The following is a 16,472-nucleotide window of genomic DNA, read 5'->3' as shown; positions in this document are numbered from 1 at the left end:
CTCCTGGTTGAAACACCCCCCCCACACACACACACACAGAATTCAACAGACAGCTGGTCCTGTGGGGAGAGCTCTGCAGGCTTAACTGAGGTTTGCTGGGGAGGCCCTCCCCACAAAGCCCCTCGACTGGCAGCCGTTTTAGTGATCTATTTCACTTCCCTCTTTTTTGCATTGGGGGGGGGGAGAGTGCAAGAGCCATTTATAGTTAATAGCTGATGGTTAATAGCTGATGGACTAGTTGGCCTGTATGGCCCCTTCCAACTCTATGATTCGAAGACCTGTCAAGCTGGATGGATGGACGGGATGGATACATTAATAGGTTTAAATGGCCAGCAGCCATTCCAGGTATCCCCTTTGCTCCCTCCCACTTGGAAGTGGAAGCGGGGAGCAAACGTATGGCTGATCAGTATAACTGAATATGCCCAAATAAAAGCTGGAATGATTTTGGCTTTTACTCGAGTCAGCTATACCAGCAGTCAAAACAGATTAGAGAATCTACACTCAGCTTAGAAATACTGGAGAACTAAGAGTAAGGTGGGGGATTGTTCGCTTGTTTGGGTGAACTGAATGTACATGTTGAGGCCTGGAGGTCCCTCTCAGATGCACACTTGCCCAGTTGACCAGCAGCCAATTCGCAACACAAGGACCGAGAGGAGTCGCTCTGTTTCAAAATGAATATTTTATTTTACTTGATGTGCAAATAAATATATATTTTTAAAAAAACTACATTCAAATGAGTTGGCAAAGCAAATACAAGCACATACCCCCCCCCCCAAGCCAGAGATCCTCCGGAAAACGGAAGAGCCGCCTCCGGTCCTCCAGCTGCGGCCCCCGCAGCCCCCGCATCAGGGATGAGGCAGCAACATGCTTCCTTGATCTGCTCCGATTATAAACTAACTGGGGGATAAAATTAAGGACACGTAACAATGGCCCAAGGTACACTTCTAAAGAGGGGGGGGAAGGGGCCAGAAGAGGACAGAACTCACAAAAGCCACAACGCCCCCAGCCGCAAAACACAAGCCAAGCCACAAGCAAGCATGAAGTCCTTGGTGGTCAATGAGAATTTGGCACCATTGGTTCTCTTTGCTGGGGAAACGGAGGAAGAGACCGGGGGGGGGGGGGGGCAGCACAGGGTCTGAACCACATCGGATACCCAATGCCTCCCCTTCCTTCCTGAGCAGCAGGAGAACGCAGGCAGGGAGTTGTTCTGCTTGCCCCCTCCCCCAGGAGGAAAGGGCCCGCAACCCCCACAAGCTGCTTCTATGGCGGGGGGGGGAGGGGGGAGGTGTGGTGGCTGCTGCTGTCCGGACTGGCAGTCAGAGCCCCCATTAGCTGAGGACTGCTTCTCCCCGTCATAAACCGGGGGGGGGGGAGGCCGTAGTGGGGGACCGGCCCTGCTCTGGACACGTCCGACCCTGGCAGGGGATTCTCTCGTACTGCGGAAGAGGTGAGGGCAGGGAGAGGGGAAGAGCAGCTGGAGAGATGGGGGGGGAGGGAGGGGTCCCCTTGCCTTTTGGCACCCGCCGCGCATTATCATGATCTGCACCAACAACCAGCTCCTGGGCAGCAAGCAAACCCCCGCCTGCTCCCATCCCGGACAGAACGGCGCCCTCCTCTTCCTCCTGTGTGCAAAAGGCCGGACACACGGCAGGGCTGGTGGTGCCCCAAGGCAGGCCCAGTGGGAACAGCCTCCAGGATAACACAGAAACAGAGGAAAGAAAGGGCCCTCGGATGCACTGCAGACAATCACCCCACAGGAGTTGCGGGCTCTTTACGGAGGACCGTGTTCCTCCTCGCTCCCCGGGTCAGACCTTCTGGCTGGGCTCAGGGCCCATGGCACCCTGCCTCCCTCCATCCCCTCAACGCACACCAGTCACCCTTCCGCAAGCCAAGAGACCCCCCCCCCAGTACGCCCCACTGCCGCCCGGTTCCCGTTCCCGTGGCGACCGTCGCCCACCCGGGCAAATCCCACCTGTGCAGCGTGGGCCAAACAGACGCCCTCGTAGTCCCCAACAGTCACACCCCAAAGGAAAATGCTGGTCAGAGAAATGCCGGAGATACATACATGGCGGACCCGCCGAGCGCCCGGGGGCCTGGCAGTCAGGGCGAGGACGGCTGGCGGCTGTACTGCACCCGGTAGCGGTTGATGGGCACCCCGTGGACGCTCGTGGTCTCACACGTGGTCTTGCAAGGCACCAAGTCCTCGTCCTCGTCCCCCATCAGCCAGTCCTGGACCAGCTCCGCAGCTTCCGCAGCCACGTGCCTCCCCAGCCAGCGCTGGTGCCATTCCGCAAAGCGCCGGTGGTGCCGCAGCAGGACGAGAGGCTGTGCCTGCAACCCAGAGGGGGAGAAGGAGCCAGGTCAGCCCAGCTGGGACCCTCCTCCAGGGGGGGGGGAGAGAGCCCCGGCCCCGAGACGCACCCGACTGGCCCGGGAGAGGGCCCCCCGGCGGTACATGTAGTCCTCGGCGTTGGTGACAAAGAGCATCTTGTGGGAGTTCAGCTTGAACTTGCAGTCCACGTTGCAGGCGCTCTCCACCCCGACCAGCTGCCTCCAGGAGCTCTTGGCCTTGTCCCGCCAGGCCTGCACCTGCTGGCACTGCCAGCGACGGAACTTCTGCAGGTTCCTGGGGGACAGGAGAGGCCCATCTCAGCAGGGAATCCTCCCAAGAGACCGGCCTCTGTCACTATGCCCGCCCCAACCCCTCTCTGCGATCCTGCCCACCAGAGTGCTCGTCCTGCCCCAACTTCACCCAGGGGGGAGCTTCCTTCCCAAGCAAAGCAGCACCCGCAGCTGGGAGGGGAGCCCGATCTCAGCCCCAGGGCGAGAGGCCTCCCAGAGGAGGTGGCATGACGGGGGGAAAGAGGGGAGAAGAAATGCTCCCTCCACAGCACTCGCCTTTGCAGGAAGACGGGTTTCAACACGAAGCCTTCGTTCTGGCTGCTCAGGGGGCCCTCCACCCCCACGTACTGCTCCACGTAGTTGGCCAAGTGCTGGAGGAGACGCAGGGGGAAGGGTCACGTTCGTTGCCTCCCAAAGGGAGCCTTGAGGCACAAACATTCCCAGCCCGCCCCCCAAGGATGGTCATGGGGAAGTCACCTGGACCTCCACGGGGTCCTCAGTCTGGGTCTCCTCCGTGTCCAGCAGTTCAATGGTCATGATCACCTGGTCCTTCCTCTGCAGGAACATCACCTGCCACAGCAAGAAAACAGACATGGGCAGTGGCAGACGTGCGCGCCAGGGCCCCGCCCCCCAGAGGAGACGCCGAAAGACCAGGCCTGCACCAGCCGCCCGTTTCCCCCTGGCAGGGGAGGAGGGCTCGCAGGCAGGGCACAGGCAAGGAGGGGCTCTGCACCTTGAAGCAATTCTCATCCGCCATGTAGCGCTCGGCCTTCCACTGGTAGCTCGTCTCCTTGGCGGCCCGCACGCACTGCGAGGACAGGTTGCCCCCGGCTGCCCCCCGCTTCCGCTCACTCAGGTACAGCTCCACCACCTTGAGGCAGACGTCATCGCTGACCAGATGATGCAGCTGGGAAGGGAGAGGGGAAAGTGACAAGCCCTCCAACGGTGGGGGGGGGGAGCCCAAGGGCGGCTCTGTTAGCGAGAGGAGCCTTTCCAGGACCCAGGGGCCGTGCCAGGGGCCACTCTACTGAGGCAGAGCAGCTCAGTATGGCCCAGGGAGTGTCACCCAGGCAGCCCTCTGGGACAGGGGCTACAGAGTCATCCCACCCACAGACCACAGCCCGGGGCCAAACCAAAGACAACACAAGCCAGTCCCTGCTTCTGGTCTCTCTCCGAAACAGGGACACTTGGCCCACGCACTGAGGGGAAGGGAGATCCGGCTGTGCCTCCTCGGCTTCCGGCCTGCCGTTACCTGCCGGACAATGTTCTGCACCAGCTTGTCCATGGTGAAGCCAATGTAAGCGTGGATGGTGAACATCTCCCGCAAGGTGTCCTCGTACTGCGTGGGGTCTATGTTGCCATCCAGCAGGTTCCTCACCAAGTCCAGGAATGCCGGGTAATACTCCTCCAGCTCCACTTCGCCTGGGCAGGAAGAGACACGGTGACCACAGAACCAGGGGCTCCCCCCAGGGAATCCTAGAGTTGGAAGGGCCCTACTGGGTCATCTAGTCCAACCCCCTGCACTGTGCAGGACACTCACATCCCAATCGCTCCTCCACTGTCACCTGCCACCCCTTGAGACTTTACAGAATCAGCCTCTCTGTCAGATGGCTATCCAGCCTCTCTTTAAAAATTTCCAAAAATGGAGAACCCACCACCTCCCGAGGAAGCCTATTCCCCTGAGAAACCGCTCTGACTGTCAGGAACTTCTTCCGGATGTTTAGACGGAATTTCTTTTGAATTAATTTCATCCCATTCATTCTGGTCTGTCCCTCTGGGGCAAGAGAGACCAACTCTGCTCCATCCTCCATATGGCAGCCTTTTAAATACTTGAAGATGGTTCTCAGATCCCATCTCAGTCGTCTCCTCTCCAGGCTAAACAGACCAAGCTCCCCCAACCTTTCTTCATATGTCTTGGTCTCCAAGCCCCTCCCCACCTTTGTTGCCCTCCTCTGGACACACTCCAGTTTGTCTACCTCCCTCTTCAACTGGGGTGCCCAAAACTGAATGCTGAGCATGGGGCTTGTTTACAGTTGTGGGCCCCAGATGGAGAAGCCCGAGCTTGTCAGAGTCAAAAGAAGAGCTTCCACAGAACAGCTCCGCCCAGGCACTCTTCCGCCAGAGCTGGAAGTCAGAGAGGCAGGCTGCTTATGGGGCCTGTCCCCTGTCTCCTTCCTCCGCTGCTACCCACTCCCAGTCTGAATGCCCCGCCTGCACATAAATAACCATAACTGAATTTCACACGCACCAAGGCCATGCAAGATGGCTTCCCCCACCCTCTTCAGTCACGAGGGAGTCCTGCGGCTGACCCTCAGGCAAGGCGGGTGGGGAAGGGGACAGACGGCAGCTGCACGGGTCCCTTTGTCTGTCCCACCTGCCTTTTAACTAGCTCTTCCACACCAAGGACAAGAAGTCGAAAAACACATGCCTGCACTCACACATTGTCCCAAATTATTATTATTATTATTATTATTATTATTATTATTATTATTATTATTATTATTATTATTCAATTTATTCCCCAGCACTTCCGAGTCAGCTTGTGGCAGGTTACAAAGTCTATATAAAACGCCATTAAAAACTCCATAAATAGCAGAAAAGTCCCAACATGGCGGGAAACCCCCCCCCCCATCCATCCCTCACTGCAAAGAGGACCAGAGTTCCCAAATTCAGGGGCTCCTGACCCAAGAAGCCCCCACCGGAATGCCTGCAGGGCGGAGAGGAGCCCTCTCCCACGGACCCCCCCCCCCCCGCAGGGGCTCACTTGGCTGCTTCAGCCTCAGCTCCAGGGCCGGGTCGCCCGAGCGCTCCTTCCGGCCTTCGCAGAGGACCTTCTCCTTCTCCTTCTCGGCCCGGTGATCCAGCAGCTGCCTCTGGGCCTGGCGGCAGATCTTGAGCAGCCTGGCACACAGCGTCTGGTGGAGGCGCAGGAAGAAGTACCAGTTGTTGTTGGCAAAGAAGAGCGTGTAGACGTCATCCAGGGCGTGGAGGGGCCCCCGGGGACGGGGAGGGGCCCTCTTGTCCTTGGCCGGGCTGGCGGGGGCCCCCAGGGGAGGGTTCCTCTTGCGCAGCTCGTGGCCTTCGAGGGCGGGCGGCTTCTCCTCCAGGGGGCTGGGCGGGGGTCCTGGCACAGGCCTCTTCCGCAGCTCATGCATCTCCACGGTGGGCGCCTTGGCCTCCGCCTGGGGGCTGGGCTGGGGGCCGGTGGCGTTCCGCTTCCGCAAGTCACGCGTGTCCAGAGGGGCCGTCTTGAGGCCGTCCTTCTCGTCACTCGGGGGCTCTTCTGAAACCGGGTGCTCTGGCAGCTGGGAGAAGAACAGGTCGGGAACGAAGCGCTGGACAATCTGCCGGATGGTGGCCTGATCCTCCTTCTGGATGGTGGGCTGCCGTTTCACGTAGTAGGTGACGAGGGAAGCCGCGTCATCCAGGATCTGCCTGTCCTCGTAGACAAAGATGAGGTGTGGCTCATTCATCGCTCCCCTCCCCTCCGAGTGCTGCTCCTGGTGCTGAAGAGGAGGCCCAAAAGAGTGGAGATCAGCGGCTGCCCTCCCCCCGCCCTCCGCCCCCCCCCCCGGTCACGGCACGGCTCCGGCCGACCCTGCCGCGCACCTCGTCGTAGACACTCTCAATCTCATTGAGCAGACTCTTGGAGCGCAGTGCCTTGGTGTCATTCTGCTTGAAGTTCACAGCCTGGTGGTCGAGGGACTTCAGGTAGGCCTTCTCGTATTGCTCCCGCCAGATCTTGTTGAAGCCCTGCTGGGCCTCGCGCCACTCGTCCTCCTTGGCCTTCAGCCTGCCGCACAGGGGAGGGCACAGACTGAGAAGCCAGGCCACGGCCCAGGGGTAGCACAGCCCAGTGCCAGAGAGGAGAGCCAGGCATACAACTCTTCCAGGCATTTTGATGTCATGAGTAATGGGTAGGGGTTGGGTTTGCTCTCTCTCTCTCTCTCTCTCTCTCTCTCTCTCTCTCTCTCTCTCTCTCTCGTTCTGTCTCTGTCTGTCTCACACACACACAAGCCCAGAAATTTTGGGAATGGAAACACATGCAATACTTATTGTCCTGTCAAATTTAAGAGTTTTATTGCTTTTTAGCAACATTAAATGCATCATTTGTAACAGCATATAAAATTGAAATACTGGACATACCATGAAATCTAAGTTAAGCACTCTAAGTTATCTTAGTAGAACAAGCTATAGGTGGGGAAATGCTGCTTGGTTTTAAGAGCTGCCATGATGACAGCCTATCCAGCTAAAAGAAAAGATTTCATAGGATTTTGTTTTTCAGTTACCCCCCCCCCCAAAAAAAAAAAGATTTGGGCCAGTCACATCGCTCTGTGTAGTCGCTAGTCGGCAACAAGCTGCAAGAGCCTGTTTATAGGCCCTCCCCCCCCCCCCCTGCACCAGCATTTCAGGGTTGCACAGGGCCTGCAAAACGGAGCTCTTCCGCCAGCTCTACGGTTGAGGCCGGCATGGCGAGGAAGATCTGATGGCCCCCCCCCCCCCCCCGTGCTAAGAGCCATACTCCCTCCCCCACTCCTATACTAGATTTTTTGGGGGTTAGTGGCCACGTTTTTTTAAACATTTTAGGAACCTGTTGTTTTGGATAAAAAGTCCGAAAGTGTTTTAGTAGGGCTTTTAACATGGACTGTTGTAACCTGCCATGAGAGTGGCAAGCAATAAGTCAAAACAACAAACAAACAACAAACGAATAGCAACAGAAATGGTGCCCCATCCAAGCAGACGACTCCGGAGCCTCGGGGCCCTGGGCTCCAGGGAAGCAGAACCCAAAGGGAGTCCCTGAATTCTACCGAAGGAAGAGTCAAGGGCCCCGTTACCTCTTCAGGACGACCGGGACTGCAGTGAGCGGGTTCTTTTTCAGGCTCTCAATGATCTCTGGCGCTTTGTCCCCGTAGATACGGTAGATGGCCCGGCGCTGGATCACTTCCGACGTGCCCCCCAAGCAGTCGTCCAGCCGGAACTTCTCCTGGTCGTCTGGCGACATGCGGGACAGTTTCTTCTGCACGCTTTCCAACACCCGGATGGTGGCCAGGTTGGTCTCCAGGACGACATCCAGCTGTGGGAAGCGGATTGTGAAGGGCGGAAGAGGGGCAGCCGGGCACAGAGACCCAGAAGGGTTGCAGGCACAGGACTAAGTCAGACTTCCCCGCCCGAAAAGCACTCGTGCCCGACCACGGGGACAGACAGCGAGGCTGCTGGTCCAACTGAAGCGCAAGCCTGGAGGGCTGCCCCCTCTGCCGGGTCCCCTGTTCAAAAGGCAGGCCGTGGGGAAAGGAGAGCGGTGACCACCGTACCTCGAAACGCTCGTCCTCACAACGGTGCAGCTGCTCCTCATAGGGCGTCTTCTTGGAGCTCACAAAAGTGGAATCCTCAGACCAGGAGGGGAATGAAACCCAAGTGTCATTCAGCACCTGCAGAATAAGAATCAGGAGAGGTGGTTCTTCTATGTCGCTTTCCTCTCCCCGAAGGAGTCTCAAAGCAGCTTACATTCGTCTTCCCTTCCTCTCCCCACAACAGACACCCTGTGGGGTGGGTGAGGCTGAGAGAGCCCTGATATCACTGCTTGGTCAGAACAGCTTTTTCAGTGCTGTGTCGACCAAAAGGACACCCAGCTGGCTACAGGTGAGGGAGCGGGGAATCGAACCCGACTCACCAGATTAGAAGTCCGCACTTCCAACCACTCCCCCAAGCGGGCTCACAGCAATGCTCAGCAGCCAGGAGCTCCGGACCTGACTCCTCCTGGGGCAAACCCCACCCCCATCGGAGGCACGGCCAGCTGGTCGCCCTCTGACCGTAAAAGTGGATCAGGTGGGGGCAGCAGAAGCGAAGGCGAGTCATCTCTTTGGGGCATTTCCAAGGCAGGGGGCTGGCGGAAGTGGCTGGCCAGTGCCTCCTCGGGACTGCCCTGGGGGCCTCCCTTCCAAGGATCGACCCTGCTTCCCTTCCAAGACTGGGCAGGACTGGGCTGCCTACCTCCTTGCAGATGGCCGTCCTGCCGCTGCACTTGGGCTGCTGGTAGGTTTTGGGCAGGGCCCGGTAGCTGGAACCGATGCGCTTGCAGGAGGCGTAGTCGATCTCCCGGCACATGCCGTCCCCAGCGCGATCGCTCAGCGGGGAGGCAAACGAGAGCTCTTTCACCCCCAGGAAGGACTTGAACTGGGCAAAGAGCTCAGGGAATTTCCTTGAAAACAAACACACAAGTAAGCAAAGGAAAGGAAATGGTCTGCCTTGCCCAAGGTCACGTGAGGCATGAGAAATTGGGGCGGGGAGGGGCACAACCAACAAAACCATTCCATTCATCCCATTCTATCTACTACTATTTTTAACTGTTCCTGTGTTTAACTGTTATTATTCTGTTATTTCAATTACTATCACTTGGACAGTATTTTCACTGAGAGAGTAGGCTAAACTTCACACACCCACTTCTTCCGCCCTGCATTCTCAAGCAGAAGCGCCACAAGCAGAGGGTCAGGAAGACCCCCCCCCCAGGTGACTTTCCAGACCCCAAGGGAGCCTCCCACTGTCTGGCCCAAAGAGAGATCTTGTGAAAAGATCCAAGCTTTAACCAAGCCCCGAAATTGCTGCCCTTGCCAAATTTAACAGACCTTTTGCTAGCTGAAGGGAAAGAACCTGCAAAGGAAAGGAAAAAAATCATTTTCTTACCCCAAAAAAGGGGTGACCAGCTGAAGAAGTTCGGATCCCGACACCAGTTCTTGGTTGAAGAGAGCGATGCAGCGGAGGAAGTTCTCATAGACCTCCTGGCTCTTGAGCACTCTGCGCACCTGCCAACAAGACCAGAAAGCCCATGGCACCTTTGCCTGGCCAGGGAGCAGTGTAAGCCTGTGCCCAGGAAGGCTTGTGCCTCAACACCAGGCCTCTCACGCCAGTGGTGCTCATCTCAGCCAGGGACCCCACCGGGCCCCAAACCAACAATTGTGGATCCCTTTGGCCTGTGGGGCTTCCATGACCAGCAGCATCTTCCTGCTGAACCCCACCCCAGGCCTGCTTCCACTCAAGGCTCCTGCCCCACCAGGCAGTTCCTGCAGGTACAAGCCCAGGTACCACCGTGGCCCCCCTGAGGAATGCATGTCGAAGCCTCCTCAGTGTCTAACTGACCCTAATCTGCTACTCATGCTGGCAGAATCACATCCAGCAAAACGAGCCAGGGGCCCTTTGAAAGCGAACCTAGATACCTCCTCCTGTTCTTCCCCACCATGAGGAAAATGCACGTCAGTTTCATGGCTGGCTTTTTAATGGTTTGTTAATTTTAACGATGCTTTGATGAATGGAAAAGTTAAACAATTTGTTGCTGGTGGAAGCAGTGCTGGCCATGAGCACAGGTGCCCAGGAAGGTGTACAGAGGAGAAGCCCAACAGTAGCTACCAGCCATGGCAAGGGATAGACAAAAGCCAGCTTCTGAATTCCAGTGCTGGGAGGTAGCAGCAGTAAGGAAAGACCTCAGCTTCTACTGTCGGTCCTCCAGAACCATCTGACCACTGGGAGGAACAGGACGCACCATGAGGTCTCTTGTACTCTTAAGTTAACATCTTTATCTGGACATGCCAAGGCCTGAACCACGGACCTTTGGCTTCCAAAACAGGAGCTCTACCACTAAGCAGTAGTCCCCTTGTCACCTCTCGTGCCTGATCAACAGACCTTGTCAAAGAAGGAGAATTCCTGCAGAGTCCCATATTTTCCCACTGTTGCAACAGACGGGTCCTTCGTCCCTCGCAGTTTCATCTTCTTCTGCAGGGAGAAAGACAGTGTTCTCTTTATGCTTCAACTTAGTAGTGTTTTTATGTTCCACACAATGTACAAACTCAATGGACTCAAAGTCCCTCCCCAAAAACACCCAGGAGGCTCCTGGCTAGGCAATGGAACCCCCCCACCCCAGTCCCCTTTGACATCAACCCAACACAAAAAGCAGCAATGACCCCTAATGTTTCCCACTCTCTTCCCCGTCCAACCCAAAACGTTGCCTGCAGGGAAAGAGGCTTATGCGCACAGCACCAGAGGCCATGGAGCGGGGGGGGGGGGGCAGCCCTACCTCTGCAGATGCACAAAACCCTGCCTATCCAGCCTCAACCCACCAGTTCATCTTTAGGCAGCCCCCTACACAATTCATTTCTGCGACTCCCTTTCCCCCGGGATTTGCCACCAAATACTGTATTTGCTGGCGCATAAGACTACTTCCCCCCCTGAAAAACATGCCTCCAAGTGGGGGGGTCGTCCTATACGCTGGGTGCACTTCAGGTGGGATAGACAGAGCTGCCCATAGTACCGTAATGTAACAAACTCTATATTTTGACTGGAAATGTTGGGGGGGTCGTCTTATACGCTGGCAAATACGGTAATCAGTTTCATCGCCAAGATGCTGTGGCTATTTGTCCAGAGGCAGAAAACACCTGGCCAGACAAATACTCCACAAGCAGCATCCCCCCCCCCCCATCTCCAGCCCACCCGGCAGCCACAGATCAGGTACCTTTGCTGGCCCGGGAACGGGACGGAGGAGCAAGGGCCTCGACCGCTTCTTGCTGTGCTCCAGGGACTTCTCGTGCTCCGTCCTGGGAATGCTGTTTGCATCACAGGGCCCGTTTCCCATGAACTGAGATAAAGAGAAGGAGGCCAGGACATCGGTGCAGGTCCCAACTGCAGGGCACCGAGGCAGGCAGGGAGCAGCACTGGGGCCGCTTCCTTCTTGTTCAAGGCACGGCAAGTTCCACGTGAGCCACATAAGGACTTTCTGGAAAAAGTCCACCACAGAGGAGGGGTAGGGGAGATTGTGCATGCAAAATGCACCAGTGAAGCCGCCTGGAGTTTAAGGATATGCCCATAAAGGTGCAGCCTGCATCTCCCCACTCAGGCTTGCATTAAACCCGCCAGGCCTATCCTGTGCGGCTGCAAACCCTGCCCCCATACCATTCTCTCGCCAGAGACGTACCAAGGACCTCTTGGCTTCAGGAAGGAACTGCCCAAATTCAGAAAGCAGATCTTCCTGTCCCCGGAAGAGATTGGCTACTTCTGTGAACACCTCCTCTTCGGACATGCCTCGGAATGGCCGGCCTTTGGCACTCAGCTGCTCCTTCTGCAAAGTGAGTCAGCAGTGAAAACAAGGCAACCCTCTGACCCAAAGCACAACGGTCAACTGTCCACACAGCCTTGTGCTGGCTCACTAGGTCTGACGCTGGTACTACTGGCTGGGTAGGGAGGTCTGGCTTGGCTTCCTCGGGGCCCCAGCTTTCCTAGGGTGTGGGAGACAAAACCATCCCATCAGGGAGGATGAAAGGGGAACAGCTTATCGAAAACCCACCTGCATCTGAAGTCCTGCCCTACCAAGAAGGACCTCGGCTCCAGAACATTCTCCCTTTCTGTAGTTATCTCTCTCCTTGATGCATAATTATTCTGACTGCTGCTAAAACATTTAATTTCATTGACCTGCTGCCTGATGAATTTTTAAAAGGTGATTTTATGGCTCTTGATATTATTGACAGGGTTTATTGGTTTTCCTGGCTTCAACACCCTGTAATATGTCACGTTTTTTGCAGGTAACTACGAGAAGCCGATCCCGATTACTTTAAACTAGCAAAGGCGAACCTGGATGTCTTTCCCGTTTACCTAAGGCAGTAAATCAAGGCCTGCCTGATTATCCAGTTGGCTCCCTGAAAACCTCCCCAAGTTCTTCCAGCAGAGGCCATGGGAGGCAGTCTGGAGGGGGGGGGAGGAGGGGGATGGTTCAAGAGGAAAGGTAAACATCGGAGGATGAGGCATTTTCAAAGTTTAAAGAATTAAAATCTGTTTGTGAAAAAGACACAGTCTTCCTGTGCTGTGGCACACGAAATCAACACAAAGGAACACTAAGTGTATTACCAGGGAAAATGCAAAGCATGAAGTCACAAGCCCCTTAGACCCGCGCATGGTTTCCCAAAGGACCATTCCAGAACACTCCTTGGCTGCCTTCTTGAGGAGGGAAAGAAGCTCTGGTTAGCATTCCAGGATCCCATGGAAGACATCTACCTGGTAGGTATGAAGAATCTCCAGGAAGGAGCGGTAGATTTCCGGGTGGTCAAGGAAGCGGGTCTTGATCTTGTTCACATAGCTGATGGCATTGTTGAACTCCACTGAATCGGACTCCAGCGGCATCTGAAGTTTGTCATCCTTGCCAGGCAGTTGCTGCCGAAACTCCTCGGAGCAGTCCCCGTGACTGTTGGGTTTGTCCTGGCAATAGTGGAGTAAGAAGGGGTTCTGACCCGGCTCCAGAGAGACCTGGCAGGGACAGAAGGGTGGGGATCAGCGAGGTCAGATGCACCTGGGATTCAGCCCAGCCCTCCCTCACCTGCAGCCCTCTTTGTTGTCAGCCTCCCTGCCTATGCTTCCTTTACAGACTCCCCTCATCCAACCAAGCTGCTCACCTTAGAGGAGACCTGTCCGAGCAGCAGCTCTCAGGCTAAGATCAGGACTCTGTTCCCACTGACCCCAAAAATGTCACGCTGCTTCCTAATGTCCCCCCGAAGGAAGGCCTCTCCCCCAAGAGGTTGATCGAAACCAGATTGTCTCCTCCTTTGTACCTGGCCGGCCAGCGGGGACTGAATGCTGAGTTTCCCGTTCTTTGGAATCTCTATTCTGTAGCCCAAGGGCAGGAAGGCGTTGAAGCCCACAATGAGGTCGGGATGTCCGTGAAACAGCTGAGAGACACGCCGGATCACGCCGGGGGTGTCGATGCTGCAAGGGAGAGGAGGCGACTGAGGACAAGCTGGGCAGCCTCAGGGAGGCCTGCTCAGGTCTCCTGCCTGGCCCCCAACGCTGCTGGAGCCGAGGTAGCCTCTGCCGGCACTCCCCCCCCCCCCTGAGAAACCCGCCAACAGATGCAGGAGACTGCCAGCACGCTCCAGCCAGGCTACCTTTGACTCTTGAACTCTTTCATGATCTCCAGGAAGCCGTTGTAGGTGGCCGGGTCGCTGCCAAACCGGATCTTCACCTGGTCCAGGTAGGAGAGTGCGTCCTCCACCTGCAGGGAAAAGGGAGGGTGGGCAGCCTGCCCGGGTCAAGGGGCTGGGTCGGAGTGTCCCCCCCCCCGACTGGGCCTGGCTGCAGCCAAGGGGCTGCCCAGGCGACCCCTGCAGACCGGGGAGGGGGGGGGCGAGGAAGCCAGGGGGCAGCTGGGCCGGCCGTCCAGCCTGACAGGTCTGACCTCCGAGAGAGACCCCTCCCCCCCCTGGAGGAGAGGCCAGCCCCTCCCCCCTGGCCCGGTGGGGAGGGGGAGGGGCCCGAGGGGGCCACGCCCAGGGGGGAGGACATTGCCCGTAGCTTTCGGGAGGAGGGGTTAAAGGTCAGTGGGACGCCTGCAGCCGGGGGGGGGACTTACGTGAACGGGGAGCTTCTCCGGGGGGGCCGCGGCGGCCGCCCCCCCTCCGCCACCTCCTGCTTGTCCCGCGCGGCCCCCCAGCCTGGCGGCCCCGCCTCCGCCGCCCCCGCCGCCCCCCCGGCCGCCGCCGCCGCCGCCTCCCCCCCCGGCCGCCATGTTGGGACCCTCCCCTCCCCTCCCCTCCCCCGCCGGCCTCCCGCCCTCCCGCCCGCCCTCCTGCCGCGGCCGCGCGCCCCGAGCCCGCCGGCGCCTTGCGTCACCGCGCACGTCGCCCCTGGCGCCCCGGAACCTTCGCGGGAGGGGAGGGCGGGGAGGCGGCCGGGCCGGGAGGGGACCGGAAGGGGCCGCGGGAGGGCGGAAGTCGCGGGGACGGAAGCCCGGAAGGGCCCCGCGGGAGGGCGGAAGTCGCCGTTCTGGGGGCGTCTCCGCCCGGGGGGCTCCTCTCCGCCCCCGAGGAGCCGGATCCCGCGGACCTCGCCCGGCCCGCCTGCTCTTCCTCCCGCCAGGCAGTGGGCCGAGGCCCCTCCGAGGCCCCCTGGCCCTCCTGGCCCTCCTGGACGCCTGTAACTCTCCCGGAGCCAGTTCCTGGGAGTGGTGATCCCTGAATCGAATAAATGATCGGAAGAGATGGGCCCACGGAAGGAAGGGGATTTGGTGGATCCTCCGCGTTTTCAGAAGTGACCTCCAATGACCTCGGCCACCTTGTTTTCGCAGTCTGGTGTCCCCTGCGTGTGTGCACGTGATCATTCACGCCTAAATAAAACTGCTGGTCTTAAGGTGCCATGGGATTCAAATTTTCTCCAACACGGAAGCACACCTGAAACTATGGCACAGTGCAAGGATCCCCAAGCTTTTGGCACATCAGGGCTGCATTGGCATGACCAGCACCTAAAGAGGGCTAAATCTTAAACCAAAATGGAACAAAATTATTAACCTACTTATTCAGATCAAAAGTAAACATTTAAGGGTAAATGAAGAAATGTTAACTTTAATGCAATCCATTTTGGAGTTATATTTTACTGTGGAATCTTTTTATTTAGCTACACATGCTTACCTAGTCAGTGTGATTTTTGTGGCTGTTTTCTGTTAATGCCATTGATATCCAAGTTAAGGTTTGTGACAGGCATTCTTAAAATGTTCATCTTGACCTACACTTCAATTTCACAATTTTCATCTTGGAAAAGGTTTGTTCACAGATGTATGTGGTGCCAAAGACTGAACATGCCTGCAGCAAATTTCTTTAGGTTGATAAATATATCAGAATAGAAATCTGTCAGACTTTTCTTTGTAAATATCTCTGGTTTAAAAATCAATTAGTTCCATTTGAAAAAAGTTACTTGCATCTTCTGGTGCTACTTCAAATGGATTCTGAAGCATTCTTATTTCCTTTCCAGTCTCTTCTGAAATTCTACCTGCAATAGGTGCAGTACAACACTGAATTGTAAATTCCCATCCTTCTCAAATTTTAGTCTATTGCAACATGAGAAGTTTGAAAAGTTACCTTCACTAACTTGCTTCACAAGAATGTTTAGTTTAGCTTCAAAAGTGTTCAGTTCAGTATGCCACACACAAGCTTCCCTTTCCCCTGCAACCTTAGATTCAATATATTCAGATGCTCTGTGATATCCGTTAAGAAAGCCCAATCAAAAATCCATTCAGGGTCAGAAAGTTCTTGACCTTTTCCTTAAGAATAACATCAATTTTGTGATGAAGACTGAAAAAATGTTTCAGGACTTTGCCTCTGCTAAGCCACCTAACTTCTGCATGGAACAATACATCCCCATATTCTACATCTATCTCTGAGAAAAAAATTTGAAACTGACGATGAGGAAGGTTATGATGCCTCATGTAATTAATAGTGGATACAACAGTACACATCACACTTTCCCACTGAAGAATCTTACTACATAAGGCTTGCTGATGGATGTTGCAGTGAAATTGCATGGGAAGTGTACCGTTTAATTTCAATATCTCTTCATTGATTTTTGCAACTTCACCAGTTTTACTTCCCACCATATTTCTTGCACCATCTGTTGTGATGCTTTTCAATTTATCCCAACTCAGACCAAGATTTTCTACTGATTCATACACCCTCAAGAATGTTTTCGGCAATTGTGCCTTTCAAACTCTGCAGTGCACACAACTCTTCTATAATTCTGAAGTTGGAATCTATCCCCCTGATAAAAATTAATAATTGAGCAATATCTAATTGCTCTCATCTAATGCCAAAGGGAAAAAAATCAAAACTTTTTGCCTTGACAACCAGTTCTTCTAGTTCTTTAACCTGGTGATTGTAGATGCAGATAACTTGACACAACTAGCACAAGATACCTTCTTAGGCCACATTTCCTCCATTACTTAAACCATTAAGTGGATTCCCCAACCTAAAAAGTGCAAGCTACAGGAGAGCAACCAGCAAGCCACATGCTAAAGAAATGTATGGAGGTGAAGAAGCGCTATCTCCACCTCC

General features: G+C 55.7%; 1 protein-coding gene across 4 annotated transcripts; it reads right to left on the bottom strand.

Moving 5' to 3' along the window:
* Window positions 1–662: 662 nt before the first annotated feature.
* Window positions 663–14,173, bottom strand: SIN3B (SIN3 transcription regulator family member B). Of its 4 annotated transcripts, none has more exons than XM_077331501.1 (19): window positions 14,003–14,173; window positions 13,539–13,645; window positions 13,206–13,359; window positions 12,655–12,903; window positions 11,582–11,725; window positions 11,123–11,245; window positions 10,297–10,386; window positions 9,304–9,458; window positions 8,614–8,821; window positions 7,935–8,051; window positions 7,458–7,696; window positions 6,232–6,415; window positions 5,387–6,128; window positions 3,875–4,044; window positions 3,356–3,529; window positions 3,100–3,192; window positions 2,899–2,993; window positions 2,422–2,626; window positions 663–2,331 (listed from the first exon to the last, which is right to left on the bottom strand). In XM_077331501.1, exons 1-19 carry the CDS (start codon window positions 14,156–14,158, stop codon window positions 2,101–2,103), a joined length of 3,636 nt encoding a protein of 1,211 aa, XP_077187616.1. In that variant the 5' UTR covers window positions 14,159–14,173; the 3' UTR covers window positions 663–2,100. The 4 variants fall into 4 exon arrangements, with proteins under 4 accessions (XP_077187616.1, XP_077187617.1, XP_077187618.1 ...); XM_077331502.1 differs by having other exon boundaries at window positions 9,304–9,422; XM_077331503.1 differs by having other exon boundaries at window positions 12,655–12,855.
* Between the last annotated feature and the right edge of the window lie 2,299 nt (window positions 14,174–16,472).

Source organism: Paroedura picta, chromosome 4 (genome assembly GCF_049243985.1).
Source record: "Paroedura picta isolate Pp20150507F chromosome 4, Ppicta_v3.0, whole genome shotgun sequence".
NCBI classification, from domain to species: Eukaryota; Metazoa; Chordata; class Lepidosauria; order Squamata; family Gekkonidae; genus Paroedura; species Paroedura picta.
Note: the sequence above shows the minus strand (reverse complement) of the source record. Positions and strands in the feature narration are given on the sequence as shown.